General features: G+C 58.0%; 1 protein-coding gene across 1 annotated transcript; it reads left to right on the top strand.

Annotated features, from left to right (window-relative positions):
- The first annotated feature begins 1,566 nt into the window (after positions 1-1,566).
- FHIP2B (FHF complex subunit HOOK interacting protein 2B) lies at positions 1,567-16,585 on the top strand. The gene is made up of 17 exons (XM_054717232.1): positions 1,567-1,658; positions 6,130-6,208; positions 9,660-9,829; positions 10,261-10,365; positions 10,461-10,580; positions 10,756-10,983; positions 11,066-11,262; positions 11,600-11,708; positions 11,856-11,932; positions 12,266-12,455; positions 12,984-13,129; positions 13,242-13,370; positions 13,533-13,623; positions 13,806-13,949; positions 14,297-14,437; positions 14,637-14,737; positions 14,963-16,585. Exons 1-17 carry the CDS (start codon positions 1,614-1,616, stop codon positions 15,099-15,101), a joined length of 2,211 nt encoding a protein of 736 aa, XP_054573207.1. The 5' UTR covers positions 1,567-1,613; the 3' UTR covers positions 15,102-16,585.
- Positions 16,586-16,918: the final 333 nt, after the last annotated feature.

Genomic DNA, 16,918 nt, shown 5'->3' with positions numbered 1-16,918 from the left:
AAATATTTCCTCTAATTAATCCCCTTTTAATGTACACGAATTTTGTGCACCAGGCCACTAGTAACAATATAAAAATAAATGAAAAGTTAAGCCAAATAAAAGGCTATGGATTCCTGATACACTTCCACTATACCCTAGAGTTCCTTGAAACATGTTGACGGGGGAACAGATTCAATCCATCAGGCCGCTTCCCTCCCCAAGAGGAAATGCGCCCAGAGGAGAACAGTGCTGGCTGGACTGAGGGCTCCAACTCCCAGGTTGCTCCTGGATACACAAAACGGGCTGGTTTCTTCCCTTTATACACATTTTTGGCCTAAAAGCCTCCTTGTTTCCCATAGGGCTCCTTACCAGGGACCCGTCTGCAGATGAACTGTTAGAAAATATCATCTCCCCCCCACCCCCTCACACAGCTGTAGGAGAACTGAGCTCCAAATACTAGTACTAGGTCAGCCTAGACTTGGCCAACCCCGGCCCTCCCCATGCCTCAGGCTGCCCTCCACAGCACACAGCCCGCTCTGGGCAGGTCACTGTCTCCTGGGTCTCAGACCCCATGGGGAACAAGACCCCACAGCCCAAGGTCCTACGGTTCTGTAACAGGGCCTACTCGGACCTCCCCCTCCCCATCCCAGTTCCTAGTGGGACTCTCAGCGCCTTGCCCCTTAGTCACAGGCTGGCAGTGGTCAGCAGAAATATATTTTGAACAGACATCCATATCCTGTCTTCAGAAAGAACCTCTTTCCATTCCTGGAGCAGTGGAGGTGGGGGGAGGGGGGTCGCTTTAAACTGGCAGAGCTGGCAGCTAGAAGGTGCATGCATCCCCAAGACCCCAGCTTCGGACACTCCAGGAACCCCTGCTCTTGCTGAGCTCCGCCTGCGTAATTCTGGGGCATAATTTTCCTGTGTCCACGGGAAACCCACCTTCTGTTTCGTCCCGTGGTGCAGCTCAAAGGGCAAAAGGGGCCCCTTGGTACTTCCCGTGGGACCTCTGGCCCAGCGCTGTGCCCACTTAAAGTGACAAGCAACAAGTGAAACTAATTTTAATAGTAACCCAATGGATCTCACACATCACCCCCTCAGCATGCATTCCACATAGAACCTCATCAGTGAGCTATTCTTCTTTCACTCAGTGGTCAGACCCCGGGGGGCATGCCCTTCACACGCAGCCCGCCTCAAGGAGGGCTCACGCGGGCCCGGGCCCCAAGCCACACACGCCCGCGGCTGCCGTGGGGGACCGGGGGGCGCGGGGGCGTCCGGAGACGCACGGGACCCTCAGCGCTTCTCACTCCCCGGAAACGACCTCCCCGGGCCACGCGCCCTTCTCCGAGGGGAAGGGTCGTTCTCTCGCGGCCACCCGGCTCCCTAAAGGCGCCTGCGGGCTGCACCCTGCGCCCCGCGCGGCGCCCTCCCGCTCTGGGGGATCGGCTCACTTTCCCCCCGCGACAGGCCCCGCGGGGACCCGGGGGACCGGCGGGAGCGCCCCCTGCCCAGCCGGGGCGGAGCGGGCCGGGCCCCGCCTCCCTCGCCGCCGCGGGGCCGCCCCTGCGCCGGGAGTGCGGCCGCCGAGGAGCCGGAGCCGGAGCCGGAGCCGAGCCCGAGCCGAGCCGGGCGCCACCATGCTGAGCCGGCTCGGGGCGCTGCTGCAGGAGGCCGTGGGCGCGGTAGGCCGGGCGGGGTCGCGGGGCCGGGGCGGAGCCGGTAGCGGGCGCGGGCCGCCCGGGAGGGACCCCAACGGGCCGCGCGGCGCCCTCCCCGCCTCCTCGCGCGGCCCCGCACAGCGCCGCCCGCTTCCAGTCGCTCCTCTCCGGCCGCGCCGCCCTCCAGACTGCGCCGTTCCCCGCCTCTGCTCCAGAGCGCTTCCTGTTTGTTTTCCCTGCGCCCGGCTCCCAGCCCCCAGCTCGCCGGTGCCCGAGGGCCCCGGTCACCCAACAGCTTCTTCCTCCAGGTCCCCAGGTCCCCTCCTCCCCCCCTCTGCCTCCCCCCACCCCTTCCGACACACACTCCTCACTTCCTGCGCCCCGGGCTTAAAAAGCGCTGCCCTTCCCCGCCGCGGAGCCCTGCCCTCCGCCCGGGAGTGCGGAGTGCGGCCCAGCCGGGCCAGGCCCCGGGGAGAGTGCAGACAGTCCGGTGGGTGGGCCCTCGCCCTGGCCCTGGAGCAGCTTTGGGGGGGCCCTGGCCCTCGCCCTGGAGCCTCCTTCTGCAGGTTTCCAGTGTGTATCTCATTGCCCTAGCCTGGAGTCCTTGAGTCCGGGGAAGCCAGCCGCGGTGGGGCCTGGGCAGCAGCCCTGTGGGAAGACTGTATTGATGTCTTACATTCCATCAGAGTTTGTGTTTTTGCTATTTTCTGTTGCGGGTGGAGGCTGGTCAGAGGCAGCCCACTTCATCAGTAAGATAAAAGTTCAGTTTAGATAGGGAAGGCGGAGGCCCTGTCTTCAAGTAACCCTGGCCAAGAACCTGTCTGTAAAGTTAACAATTCATTTGTCTCAGCATAAACCCTCTCCTAAGTGACCAGTTTAGTGTATCAGATTTTCTCGGGAGAAAACAACCTTGGATTCCACTCCCTTCCTCCCCAACACTCCCCCCACCCCCCTTTCTCAATTCAGAGCTTGTTATGAATGAGAATAGCCTCAGCCTTAAGCAAACTTGGGAAGAAAGTGACAGGTTCCGGCTCCTTCCTCACCTGCCCCACCTGCCCCAGCCTGGCCCTCCCAGATGTCCAGGGGCCTGGGAGGGGTTCCATATAGTAATCTCTCCTTCCCCTCCTCCCTGTCCCCAATCTAGACAGCTGTCGTCTCAGAAAGTGATCTGACAAACTACTTCATACCTCTCAAGGACAGCTCCATGCAGAGGGCAGACAGACAAGACTTTCGCCCTAGAGAGTGAATTTCTAATGCCTCCAGGCGCCGGAATTTCAGTGTCAGAGGCTGGAGGAAATATTGGTGGTCAAGGGAGATACTTTTAGGCAGCTGGTCTTCTCCGGCCCCTCAGTGTACAGGCCATACCCTAGAAGTTTAACTGACCCCGTGTGGCCCTCGGGAGAGATGGGAACCCCCCTTTTGCCTGCACCCCCACATCTTGCACAAACTAGTCGGTCTTCCCCTGGCCTGGGTCATCAGGGTAAGACCCCAGCAAGTTGCTTACCTCCTTGGTAAGGAGGGAGCATGCTGCTCTTTCCTGCCCTCTTCTGACAAAAAAGTAGAGTTGCAATCCTTATCTTGAAATAGAAATTTAGAATGGTTTCTTTGGTCTAAGAGTTAAGAGTAGCTAACAATAGTCTCAGGTATAGAGTATCCACCTGCTTTCTTCTCTCTAATGGTCTGTTTTGGCTAACCTGCATTCTCCTAGTCCTGCCCCCCCTTTTTTTTTTTACTGGATTAGTTAGTTAAGCCAGTGCAAGGTTTTCAGAAACTATGAATGAATTTTGCGATTCAATGAGCCCCCATTACAAACTTGTTCAAGGGTCAGAAGGCATTCCAAGAGACAAGGAACTATGTATGGAACAGGGTCTTAAGGGGCTTGCTGAGCCATTTTTTAAAAATTTCTTTATTGATTTAAGGTATTACATATGTGTCCTTATTCCCCCATTGCCCCCCACCTCCCATTCATGCCCCCACCGCCCTGTTGTCTGTGTCCATTGATTAGGCTTATATGCATGTTGCTGAGCCATTTAGTAAATATTAATGAGTAGCCACTATGTGTGTGCCCCTGACCCCCAGGATGCTAATGGTCTAGTAGAGAGATGACTGCTAACCCAACGATAATAGAACGTGGTAAGATGTGGTCATATACCATGTGTTTGGGACGACTGTGGGAGATGTCACTCTAGTAAGGGCTGTGAACCCCACAACTAATTTTAAAAGAAGACAAGATTGGGCAGCCAAGGCCTCAGCTTCAGGGTTACTGCTTCCTGTCGTAGTGGTCTTCAAAGCGTTCTTCTGGCCCTCGTTTCCTACACACAACTGCCAGATGACTTCCTAAAACACTGCTCTGACGATGTCACGGACCTGCTCCCCATGGCCTGCAAATGTATACGTCTCCAGACTCCTTGGCTTGGCATTCAAGGCTCCAAAACCTCATCAGTCCATCCTTGCCCCAGACACACTTTGCAGAGTACCTTCTGCAGGAAATGTCTTTCCTTCATCTCTGATTGTTGAAATCTCACGCAGTTCTTCCAGTTTCAGTTCCTGCGTGACCTCGGCCTTCTCTGTTGGAAGCGACTCCTCTTTTCCCGGAGGTCACTGTCCCACCTTTCCTGTGTTCTCACCTCACACTGCATTCTGCAGTTGAGTTGCTCAGTGTGGTTTTATGTTCTCTTCTCCTTTGTGGCACTGGATCTGAGACATCCTTGTCTTGCCTGTGACATGTAGCATGGTGTTGTGTATGTAGCAGGAACTGGAAGATACTTCCTGAATCGATTAAGGGAGGAGATAGGGAGTTCTGTGGTGCAGTAAGGCATGAGGTTAGAGGGTGATGCATCCAGGAACCCAGACAGGGCTTTGTGGAGCCGGCCCTCAGAGGACCTGACGGGGGGCCGTTAGGATCTGGCTGAGGAGTGGCCTGAGCAAAGATCCAGAGTAGAAGTGAGCACCTTTGCAGAGTGACGACCTGATTGTGTATTTTTACCCTGCAAACATTTACTCTGCAAGGAAAAAGAAGAAATGCCCTTTTGGGGCAGTTTTCAGGGGGAGTGCTTGTTATTACAGTACCAGCCAGGCCTTAGAGATGGCGAGAGCACTGGGAAGGGGGAGGTGTAGGGCTTGCTCCCAGCAGAGTCAGAGTCCCCCGTGGCCAACAGGAGGAGCTGGAGGAGGCATGGATGGGAGCAGAGCTAGCTAAGGAAGAGCTAGGGCTGCACAGCCCGAGCTTGGACAGAAGCGGCCCGTACCGTATAAGTAAGGCACTTTCTTTTTTTAAAATATATTTTTATTGATTTTCTACAGAGAGGAAGGGAGAGGGACAGAGAGCGAGAAACATCGATCAGCTGCCTCCTGCACACCCCCCACTGGGTATGCGCCCGCAACCAAGGCACATGCCCTTGACCGGAATCGAACCTGGGACCCTTGAGTCCGCAGACCGATGCCCTTATCCACTGAGCCAAACCGGCCAGGGCTAAGGCACTTTCTTTTCTTTTTTTTTTTTTTTTAATATATCTTATTGATTTTTTACAGAGAGGAAGGGAGAGGGATAGAGAGTTAGAAACATCGATGAGAGAGAAACATCAATCAGCTGCCCCTTGCACACCCCCTCCTGGGGATGTGCCCGCAACCAAGGTACATGCCCTTGACCGGAATAAAACCCGGGACCTTTCAGTCCGCAGGCTGACGCTCTATCCACTGAGCCAAACCGGTTTTGGCAAGGCACTTTCTTTTTTCTTTTTTTCTTTTTTTTTTTTTTGATTTTTCACAGAGAGGAAGAGAGAGGGATAGAGAGTTAGAAACATCGATGAGAGAGAAACATCGATCAGCTGCCTCTTGCACACCCCACACCGGGGATGTGCCCGCAACCAAGGTACATGCCCTTGACTGGAATTGAACCTGGGACCCTTGAGTCCGCAGGCCGGTGCTCTATCCACTGAGCCAAACCGGCCAGGGCTAAGGCACTTCCTTAACGTTATGCTACTGTTGCCCATCTGGCTGAACCGAGCCTGTGTGGCCTTGAACACAGCTTTCCGCAGACCCTCCGATTCAGAGGGACCTGAAAACTTTGTCTTTCGCGTGTGTTCCAGCCATGTCATTTTGCTCTTGTTGTTTTAGGGGTGCTCTCCTGTTCTTCTCTGTGTACCTCTATTGTAGGACAGCCCTGTTGTGCTGAAATCATCTGTTTCTCTGATGTGTCCACCAGCTTTCTTAGCTCCTCCGGGCCAAGGACTATGGAATCATGACCTGTGGCAGGGGCACCGTGATTCCAGCAGGGAGCGGGGTCTGGGAGTGATGCCACGGCATCGCTGGCGACAGTTCGGATGTGTCCTGGAGGAAACGTGTTACTATTCCTTTTGAGAACCCACGATCGCAGTGCCTCCCCAAGTCCTAGCGCTGACCCGGCACCTAGCAGATAGTGGAATGTCCGTTCCTGGGAGTGTGGGTGGCGGCCGAGCCGGTGGTCACACAGGTTATGTGTCTGCTCTCTCCACAGTGGGAGCCCACCATCGACCTTCTGGAGGCGTTTGTGGAGCACTGGAAGGGCATCACGCACTATTACATCGAAAGCACAGGTGAGAGGAACTGGGAGGAAAGGATGGGCAGAGGCACCATGCAGCTCAGAGATGCAGGGGCCCCGGGGAAGTGACAGCTGCTGCCCGGAAGTTCAGAGTTCTGACGTTTTGCGAGGGAGCTATGTGAGGTGGGAGCGGGAACAAGGAGGATGGGGCTCTCGCGGGCCTGCTGTGCAGGGCAGAGGTTGAGCTCCACTTGCCCCCATCTTCCAGCCGGGTCACCCAGGCCTTCAGTCTCCACGTGCCTGTGTCCAGGGCTTACTGATTGAAAAAGCAATCGTACAGCCTGAGCCACTTTTGCTCAGTGGATAGAGCAGACCGAAGGGTTGCAGGTTCGATTCCAGTCAAGGGCATGTACCTCAATCCTAGGCCCTGGTTGGGTCCCATGTGGGAGGCAACCAAGCAACGTATCTCTCTCACATTGATATTTCTCTCTATCTCACCCCCTCCCTTCCACTCTCTCTAAAAATCAATGGAAAAATACCTCAGGTGAGGATTAACAAAAAAGAAATTGAACAAATTTCTCTTATCCCTCAGCCAACTTGGAGGGGTAGGGGGAGAACAAAAACCAAAACCAAAGCCTATAAATACCAGGTCCTTCTCCCCACGCTGACACACCAGGGAACCAACGCCTTGGGCATCTGGGCCCATCAGGCTCACTCACTGGGAGATGGAATCTGATTGGTTGCTTTGTAGTCGGTGTGCTGGCATTGGTGGATGCACCCTGATTGGCGTGTAAACCTGTCCTGCATCCCTAGCTTTCCCCTCCTGGAGTTCAGATTGGGAATCGGTTCCAGCTTACACCGTCCTGAAGGCTTTATTTCCAGCCTGAGCAGCCCAAGGAACGAGAAAGTCGCCTTGGGCTGTCCAAGGGCCTCTGAAGCCTCTGTTAGAGCAGGTTCCTCAGGCTCGCACTGTGGACATTTGGACCTTGAGAGCTTGTTTGGAGGTTCTAGCAGGGGAGCGCAGCTACTCGTATACCCTTGACCGAAGACCGGTCCTCTCCTCTGGGGGGAAGGTCGTCCTCTTCGACCGAGCGCGCAGCTTCGGGAGGGACGAACACGGATCGGTGAGGGAGGAGGGGGACACCCGCCTAGCCAGCCAGATCAGCCGAATCAACCCTGGCGATCAATGGGGTGACAGATGTCGCAGCCAGATCGCCCTCACATCCTCGCACTGTGGACATTTGGACGGGTCACTCTTCGTGCTGGGGGCAGTGGGAGTGCACTGCAGTATATTTAGCCCCAACTCTGATCTCTAGCCATGAGAGGCCAGTACCCTCCCCGCTTATGTGACAACCAAAACTGTCTCTCCGGGCATTACCAAATGTCCCCTGGGGACAGCGCATGCCCCGAGTTGAGAACAACTTTAGACTGATCATCTCTCTTTTTTCATTGAAATATAATTGACATATCTACACTAATAAAAGAGAAAAATGCAAATTGACCATACCTTCACAACACCACCAGCCAATCAGGAGTGAGTATGCAAATTAACCTAACAAAAATGGTGGGTTAATTTGCATACGCAGGCGCGAGCGGTGGGGGGAGGGGGGGCGGGACACTTGCGTTGTCACCATGGCGACGACACAGGCGTTCTGCACCTCCTCAGCCGCTCTGGGCCTCTGGGCAGCTTGGGAAGGCAGCTCTGGGCCGGAGCGAAGACGGTGCCAAACAGCCAGGGGAAGGAAGGCCCATTCTTGCATGAATCTTCGTGCATCGGGCCTCTAGTAACATTATATTAGTTTCAGTTGTATAACATATTGATTCCATATATGGGTAGATTGTGAAATGATTACAGTGAGTCTCATTAATATCCATCACCACTTGTAGTTATAATTTTTTTCGTGTGATGAGAACTTTTACAATCATAGCAACTTTCTTTTTTTTTTTTTTAAATATATTTTATTGATATTTTACAGAGAGGAAGGGAGAGGGACAGAGAGTTAGAAACATCGATGAGAGAGAAACATTGATCAGCTGCCTCCTGCACACCCCCCCTACTGGGGATGTGCTCGCAACCAAGGTACATGCCCTTGACCGGAATCGAACCTGGGACCCTTCAGTCTGCAGGCCGACGCTCTATCCACTGAGCCAAACCGGTTTCGGCCATAGCAACTTTCAATTATACAATACAGTGCTGTTAACTAGAGCCACCACTCTGCACATTACACACCTAGGACTGATTTTATAACTGCACGTTTGTACCTTTTAGTCCAAAGACCTCTTTGACACAGAGCCCCAGCTCACCAGGAGAGCAGTAAGGGATCCAGAACCGACTCAGATCCATCTGGGGCTTTGCCTGGGCCCAACCCATTAATTTCCAGAACAGTCCCTATACCAGAGGTACAGGAGTGGATGAGGCAGCTGCCTTGCTTAAGAGCCTGTGCTTTCAAGAAAAGCTAGGGGGTGCTCCAGTGCCAAAGTACCAAAACCTTCTTTTAAAAACCACGCTAGCCTCTGCAGCTCTAAGACAGCCACACTAACCAGCTTCTCCATCCGGGCCTCTCTGTGGTGCCGCAGGTTTGAGTCTGAACCCAAGGTCGTGCACAGATTTCTTTTTTCTGCTTTTTAAAAAATATGTTTTTGTGATTTTTAGAGAGAGAGGAAGGAAGAGGGATAGAGAGATAGAAACACTGATGAAAGAGAAACGTCGATCGGCTGCCTCCTGCACACCCCTCCTGGGGATCAAGCCCGCAACCCGGGCATGTGCCCTGACCAGGGATTGAACCAGTGACCTCTTGGTTTATGGGTCGATGCTCAACCACTGAGCAATACCGGCTGGGCATCTTTTTTCTGCTTTTTAAAAAGTAGAGTATTGCCTTCTGTGAGTGTAAAAGAGACAAGCAGGCCCCAGATTATCTGTTGGGAAGCTGCTAGGAGACAGATTCTGAATTATATGACAGGGACCCCTGGGCCCACAGCTTCTCACTCAGGCCCAGAGCTGCCTGCAGCCCTGGCGACGACCCTCGGTCAGCCGCAGGGTTTGGACAAGACTGATGCTCTTCCCTTTGATAAAAAGCAGGGCATGCCCACATTCTCAGAGTTGAATCCTGGGCCTCATTCTAGAAGGTCTTTTGTGTGTGTGTTTTAATATGTCTTTTTATTGATTTCAGAGAGAGGGAGAAGGAGAGAGAGAGATAGAAACATCAATTATGAGAGAGAATCATTGACAACTCTGGCATGTGCTCTAACGGGGAATCGAACTGTGACCTCCTGGTTCATGGGTCACGCTCAACCACTGAGCCACACCGGCCGGGTTCTTTTGTGTTTTTAAATATGGAGGCATGAACTGTGAACTTCCATTTCCTCTGGCCTTTATTTGGAGCAGACTGTTAACTTGGCCTCTCCTGCCCTCAGCCAACCCCATCCCCAGGCCCCTTGGACTTGACTCCGTGGAGCCAGAGTGCTCATCTTCTCCCCACTCACCCTCTTTCCTGACCCTCGAGTAGATGAAAGCACCCCGGCCAAGAAGACGGATATCCCCTGGCGGCTGAAGCAGATGCTGGACATCCTGGTGCACGAGGAGAGGCAGCAGGCGGCGGGCGAGGCCGGGCCCTGCCTCGAGTACCTGCTGCAGCACAAGATCCTGGAGACCCTGTGCACGCTGGGCAAGGCCGAGGTGCGGACCCGGAGCCTTGCGTCCCAGCCCGGCCCTGGTGCCAGGCTCTTCCACCTGTGCCCCTCCAGCCCGGACACCGGCGGGGCCGGCTCAGGGCACAGCCACCACCTCCCCCGCTCACTGCTCGTGTCAGGGCAGTTGAGGAGAGGCTCCCACTTAGTCAGTCAGCCTTCACTCAGCAAAGATGTGCTGAGGACCAGCCGTGTGTCAGGGGACACAGCGGTGATTAGGACAGAGCCCACCTGTGTGTTCAGTGACGACAAGGTTATGGAGAAAAATGAAGTGGGAAGGGGACGGGCAGCGCAGAGGGGGCCGGTTCCCACAGTGAGGGAAGGAGGCTTGCAGAGAAGGTGCCCCCGGGCAGGGGAGGAGGGCAGTGTTCCGAGGGGCACGGCCCCCTCTCCTGACCGGCCCTCCGCCCTGCCCCTCAGTACCCCCCCGGCATGCGGCAGCAGGTGTTCCAGTTCTTCAGCAAGGTTCTGGCCCAGGTCCAGCACCCTCTCCTGCATTACCTCAACGTCCACAGGCCTGTGCAGGTGAGGGGCCGGGAAGCCAAGGGGTGTCTGGGGGTGCGGCCCCCTCTCTTCCCTGCCACCCGTTCCCCTCTGTTTCTATGCTACTCCCCTTCCAGAACCTTCTCCGGCTTGGGGGAGCTCCCGGATCCCTCACAGAAAAGGAGGAGGTGCAGTTCACCACCGTCCTCTGCTCCAAGATCCAGCAGGATCCAGCCCTGCTCACCTACATCCTGGAAGTGAGTGTCTCTAGCGGACAGAAGCGGAGGGGCCCAGACCCCACCCCACAGAGGCACTCAGGGCGCCTCCCCTCCAGCTCCCTGCCGAGCCCCTAACAGTTCCCGTTCCTGTTCCCGAGGGGCAGCGTGGGGAGTGGTCTCCACCAGGCCCGGCCTCACCTAGCCTCCTTTGCAGGGTAAAAAAACTGTCGCTCAGAAGAAAGCATCCAAAGAGTCCACCGCCCTGCCTAGAGAGACGGCCAGTATCGAGGACAAGGACCACCCCCACAGCAAGGCTCCTGACGGGGGTCCCTGTGGGGCCGGGGCCTTGACCGCCCAGCTGCCTGTTGAGACCCAGGAGCCCGATGAGGGGATAGGGGAGAGCAACCTAATCACCTCCCTGGTTGGCTTGTGCAAGAGCAAGGTGCTGGGCCGGGTGAATGCTGGGCGGAGCCCGGGGGACTGGGCTCGGGTGCAGGTCCTGAAGTTGTGTCCCTGCCCCCTAGAGAGGCCGTGTGGCTCTGAAGGCCCAGGAGAATCTGCTGCTGCTCGTTAGCGTGGCCCCCCAGGCAGCCGCCACCTACCTGGTGCAGAGCAGCCCCTGTTGCCCTGCGGTTGTGAAGCACCTTTGCCAGCTGTACCAGTCCTTGCCCGCCTTTCTGGACCCCGCAGACATTGCTGCTTTAGAGGGCATCGCCTGGAGGTAGGCACGTGGCCAGGGAGGCGGGGCTGCATCTGCAGTGGCTGGAAGTCCTGTCTGTCCTCCGGCTGGTTCCCTGTGTTTTCCAGGAGGGATGGGGACCCCTGCTGGCACCTCCTTCCCAAGGTTACAGCCCACCCTCAGGGCCTTCTCACCCACCAGAGAAGCATCACTTTTGCTTCTACCCACAGAGCTCCCTGTAGAACAGACCGCCCTCCCCTGTGCCCCGGCCCACTCCCCACCTGCAACAGAGGCTCCCTCCCGGGCAGAGGGAGAAAGGCCCGGCTTCCTTCTGGAACAGCTGAGGCGGGCCTCACAGCCTCCCTCGCTCTCCCCGCAGGTTACCCAGTGCCCCGTCCGATGAGGGTAACTTCCCAGGCAAAGAGGCCCTGGCTGCCTTTCTGGGCTGGTTTGATTACTGTGACCACCTCATCATGGAGGCGCACACGGTGAGTCACGCCGCTGTCATCTCCGTCTCCCGGAGAACTGAGGGGTCTGCGGAGCTGGGCGGGGCCCCTCTGCTGTTGTGCTGGATGCTGTGCACGGACAGTTCTTTTCGGTGGACACGTGTTTAAGACGTGCTCTTTGGTGCCCAGGTGGTGGCGGATGCCTTGGCAAAGGCTGTGGCTGAGAAGTTGTTCATGGAGATTCTGCAGCCGCAGCTCCTTCACGTGTAAGTCTATGTCCAGGCCCCTCAGATGTGGACATAGGGTGGATCGAACAGCCCACCCCGTCCGCCCCTTCCTGTCCCTACAGCCAGGGACCTCCTTAGCCAGCGTCCCATGAGTCTGTGGGCTCTTTTTGGCCAGGCCTACCCCAACACACACGTGGCTCAGAGCCACTGTGGGCTAGCAAAGGCCTACGCCCTGGGACTCTATGACCTCAGGAGGGGTGGGAGGGAGCAGAGAGACACCAGCTGGAGATGTAAGGAAACCAGGAAGGGTTCCACCACCCTCCCACCCACCCCCTCCCTGTCCCTGCCTGGCTCAGTGTTCTGTCCACATAGATCTGAGCAGAGCGTCCTGACCTCCACGGCCCTGCTGACGGCCCTGCTGCGTCAGCTCCGCTCCCCTGCGCTGCTCGGAGAGGCCGTGGCCTTCCTCCTGGGCTCGGAGCAGCGGCCGGCAGCCCCCGAGGACGGCCCCTGCACCCTGTGCGCTCACCTCATCAGGCACTGCGACCACCTCTCTGATGAGGTGAGGTGGACGCCCTGGTCTCCACGCGCTCCCGCCCCAGCCCTGCCAGAGGGATTTCCCGAGGTCTCCCATCTTCATTAAGTGGTCCCGGGGGCTCTGCCTTTGAGGCGTTGAACCCCTCCCCACCAAAAAGAAACCGTGATGGTAGCCAGCCAGCTCTTGTCACACAGTCGTTGTCTGTGATCACATGCTTTCTGGTCTGCACCCTGCTTCTCCCTTCATGGAACGTTTTTCAGGCTGCTGGCCACTCGGAGGTGGGCGAGGCCAGCACTCCATTTTTCGGACAGAGAAACTGAGGCACACAAAAGCCCATTTTTCTTGCCTGTGATTGCGCATCAAATTAATGATGGAACCAAGACCAGCCAGACTCCCGAGTCCCAGGCCACCACCCATCCACTCCCCTCAAAACCTGGCGAGGAGGCGGGATCCCCTTCTAGGGGGACTTTTCTTATCTGGGAGAGCCGACTCCCAGGCGCCCCCGGAAGCTGGGGCAGGAAGGGGCCTCCTGCTGACCCCTTCTTGCCCCAGATTAGCATTGCCACGCTGCGGCTGTTTGAGGAGCTGCTCCAGAAGCCCCACGAGCGGATCATCCGCGGCCTGGTCCTGTGCCACCTCGAGGGCCGCCTGTACGCGGCCCGGGGTTCCCAGGAGCCCGAGAGCTACGAAGACAATCTGTAAGTGAGACCCCGCGCCCCGGGGAGGCCCCGGCCCCACCCCAGCCCTCGGCACCCCACACTCTTTCTTTGGTTGGTTCCTCGGTGCCATGCGTGTGCCCCCTGGCCACAGAGACCTCGAGGAGGACCCCTACTTCACAGACGGCCTCCTCGACGCCGGCTTCCAGCCCTCTGCCAAGCCCCATCCAGCCCCCGCCACCAACTCGGATGGCAAAACGGCGGTAACTGAGATCGTCAACAGGTAGGGGCGGGTCAGGAAGCCGGAGCCACGTGGGTTCGCTCTGTCTTTGGCCATACCCCTGAGGGGCGCAGCCCGGGAGGGGATGTTCCCTCCAGGAGGAGACGGAGCGGGGTGAGCGTGGCACCAGGGGGGCCCCGCCACACCGAGGGTCCTGTCTCTCAGCTTCCTCTGCCTGGTTCCTGAGGAAGCCAAGACCTCCGCCTTCCTGGAGGAGACCGGATATGACACTTACGTCCACGATGCTTACACACTGGTGAGTGTCGAGGCCTCTGCCAGGGCCCACTCCTTGCCCCTCAAAGGCTTCTCCCTCTGTGAGCTCCGCCAGGGCGCTCCCAGCTCCAGCCACGAAGCCCTGAGTCCACCTTCCTGTGTGGCCCACTGTGTGCCGGGGCCTCCTGACCGCGGGCCTCCTCTCAACTCTCCCTCCTGCTCCAGTTCCAGGAGTGCAGCTCCCGCGTCAGTCCCTGGGGCTGGCCCCTGGCTCTCACACCGCTGGACCCCCACGAGCCGGAGCGGCCTTTCTTTGAGGGGCACTTCCTCCGAATGCTGTTTGACCGCATGTCCCGGATTTTGGAACAGGTAGCCAGCGGGGCGGGGCCCCAGCCAGAGGGCGGGGCCCACGGTGGCACCCCGGGTGGGTGCCTCTGGAGTCCTTCGGAAGAGCAGGGGGTCGGGTCGTCTGCGGTTCTTCAGCTCCATGGCCCCCTCTCCCCCCACCGTTCCCCGGGCGGGAAGCCCCGTCTCGCCTCTGCTCCACACGCCCTAACATGTTCTGGCCCTCAGCCCCAGGGATCCATGACACACACACATCATGTGAGCCTCCCACCCCCGCGCACGTTCACACTGGCCAGGCGCCTCTCTGGGGGAGTGCAGAAAGGCTCACCACCCCCTGACAGCCCTGGGTTTGTCCACCATGTTCCCTGCAGCCATACAGCCTGAACCTGCAAGTGACCTCAGTCCTGTCCCGGCTCGCCCTCTTCCCCCACCCGCTCATCCATGAGTACCTCCTGGACCCCTACATCAGCCTGGCCCCCGGCTGCAGGAGTCTGTTCTCTGTGCTCGTCCGGGTAAGGATGCCAGGGAGTGTGTCAGTGGTGGGCAGGAAGGGAGGGGACAGGACAGGGGCTCGGGAGCTGCAGATGTGGGGACCCTAGTCAGTGCCCGGGGAGAGCACAGGTACCAGCCACCCTGCCATGGTGCAGCAGAACCACGGGACCTCGCTGGAGTGTCACTGGTCCCCACCTCAGTCCTCCTGTTCCTCTCTAGGTGATTGGGGACTTGATGCAGAGAATTCAGAGGGTACCCCAGTTCCCAGGCAAACTGCTCCTGGTGCGCAAGCAGCTGATGGGTCATATTCCTGGGGAGCAGTAAGTAACCGAGAGAAGTGGGTGCCTGGGGCAGAGCCCTGGGTGGGAGGGCAGGTGCTTGGAGGGGGGGAGAAGAGGGGTGCCAGGTCTTAGCGCAGAGGGCCCGCTGCTGAGCTCTGTTCTCACTCAGGGGTCTGCCACTGGGTTATGCCTTAGGGACCCCGGGAGGTCACACTGGGGGCACACCCACGGCCTTCCAGCCCTGACTCTGTGCTCTCCCCTCAGGCTGGACCACCAGACCCTCCTCCAGGGCGTGGTGGTACTGGAGGAATTCTGCAAGGAACTGGCTGCCATTGCTTTCGTCAAGTTCCCCCCACAGGGTCCTCACCTGCACCTCCCCCCACCCCCGGAAGGGCACGTCTGAGCCAGGAGCATGACGGGAGGGGAGGCTCCTATTCTCACCTCTGCCCGGAGCTGCCTCCCCTCCCGCCTGGCACAGCCGCCGCCACCCTTCTCCCGGCGCAGGGGCTTGGCTCTGTCTCCTCTGGATCCAGGGGCCTCTGCCTCTGTGGAGGCCTGGGCTTCGGCTCCCAGGTCACCTCAAGGAGACCTTGCCTTGTTGGCTACACCAGGCTGGGCTTCAGGAAGTGGGTCTCCAAGGTCCCAGAGCCCAGGAACAAAAGAGGTGGCCTCCCGGGGAGCTGGGTGACGGCCAGGTGAGCGTCGGAACCCAGACCCTCCTGTGTTCTGTGCCTGTCACCTGCCTCTACAGGCCATTTGTGGCCGAGGCCAAGACCTGTGATTCAATCCCGTGGGCACAAGGGGTGTGAGCTGACGGCTGCGAGGGCTGGTCAGGACTGTAGGTCAGACAGATGAGGGCAAGGGAGCCCAGACTCTGTCACACTAGGTACCATAGGTTCTGCTAAGACTTGACATTTTTTCTCTCCTGCCTTCTTGACTTAACCCTTGCGGAAGGGGCAGTGGATGGCAGGGGTAGCCCACTCTTCTTGCCTGGCCCTCCTGGAGACTGTTGCAAAATCCCCAACCGCCTCATGGCAAATGGCCAAAGCATGCTCCGCGCCCAGGCGGGGGCAGCTGCTAATGAGAACCTTGATGCAACTCCACCAGGGCGGGAGAGGGCCTGGGGAGCCGGGGGCTGGTGCCAGGCTCCAGCTCCAGCTGGTTTCTCTGGCGCCTTCTGAACCCGTCTCAGCAGGTCCACAGCACCTGGGCAGAGGGGCTGGAGACTGGGGGAGGCCGGGCCCAGCCCACAGTGTTCTCGACGGAATGCCCTTCCAGGGGAGCGAGGGAGCTCAGGGTACAGATGAGGCCAGGATGCCCACCTGACTGCAGGCCCCAAGGCCTGGCAGGGAGGGGCTGGGGCACAGGCTGCAGGCCTGGTGTTCTCCCTGCATGCCCTCTGAGGCTGGGGCTGCCACCCCACCCGGCCCGAATCTGTCTCGACCTGCAGGAACACACAGGCGGCGCCAGGCATTACCTCACAGCAGGACTGCAGTTGCTGGCTTTGCTCCTGGGCAAGGAGGAGCAGGCCAGAGCCCCTTTTGCTTCCTTTTCCTGCCCATGCCGCTTCTGGAAGCCAGCTGCGGGTTGCCAAGAGGTGACATGAAAGAGGAGGAAACTCAGTGACCTCTACCTCTCCCACATTCCTCCAAGCTGGGAGGACTGACCTGCTGTGCTGAAGGACACCGGGCGTGTGCATGCACGCGTTGTGCACACGTGGGTGTGGGTGTGGGATGGGAGCAAGCTCGGTGGGCAGACTGGGTCTGGACTCTTTCTGAACATGTCCAAGCGTCCAGGAGTCACAAACACGCCCCTCCTCGATGCACTTTGGCATTCTCATGGTGTACCCCCCAGACACCACGGCAATAAATGGTGTGGTTGCGTGGACACAGCTGCCCTGTGCTTCTCCGCCCTTCGCGTCTTTTCTGCCGAGGGCTCCGCTGCTAATTTGGGCCCATCTTCCTCCCCAAGTAAGACAAATTAAGTTCCTTTTTCAGCACTGGAGTGGAGGGGTTGGCGGTAAACAGACAGGCTCTGGCAGGGCAACTCTGACGTTCCTCAGCGCCTGCCAGGAACAGCGGCTCTTGGCCAGGCAACACTATTTCTGCTCAGTTTGCCCACAACTGAGGGCTGGCCAGCCCCAGAGACACCCTGGGGGAGTGGGCCATCTGCAGCATCTGTGTGCACGTCTCACGTTAGGTGCTCCGGTTGTGAGCTGTA

This window comes from Eptesicus fuscus, chromosome 6, assembly GCF_027574615.1.
Source record: "Eptesicus fuscus isolate TK198812 chromosome 6, DD_ASM_mEF_20220401, whole genome shotgun sequence".
In the NCBI taxonomy this organism is placed as follows: domain Eukaryota; kingdom Metazoa; phylum Chordata; class Mammalia; order Chiroptera; family Vespertilionidae; genus Eptesicus; species Eptesicus fuscus.
The sequence above is the reverse complement of the archived record's forward strand: the minus strand, read 5'-3'. Positions and strand labels throughout refer to the sequence as shown.

Coding starts and splice junctions, on each gene's coding strand:
- FHIP2B (XM_054717232.1), top strand. CDS start 1,614: ATGCTGAGCCGGCTCGGGGCGCTGCTGCAGGAGGCCGTGGGCGCG. Junction 6,209..9,659: donor CTATTACATCGAAAGCACAG/GTGAGAGGAACT, acceptor ACCCTCGAGTAG/ATGAAAGCACCCCGGCCAAG. Junction 13,371..13,532: donor GTAACTGAGATCGTCAACAG/GTAGGGGCGGGT, acceptor CCTGTCTCTCAG/CTTCCTCTGCCTGGTTCCTG.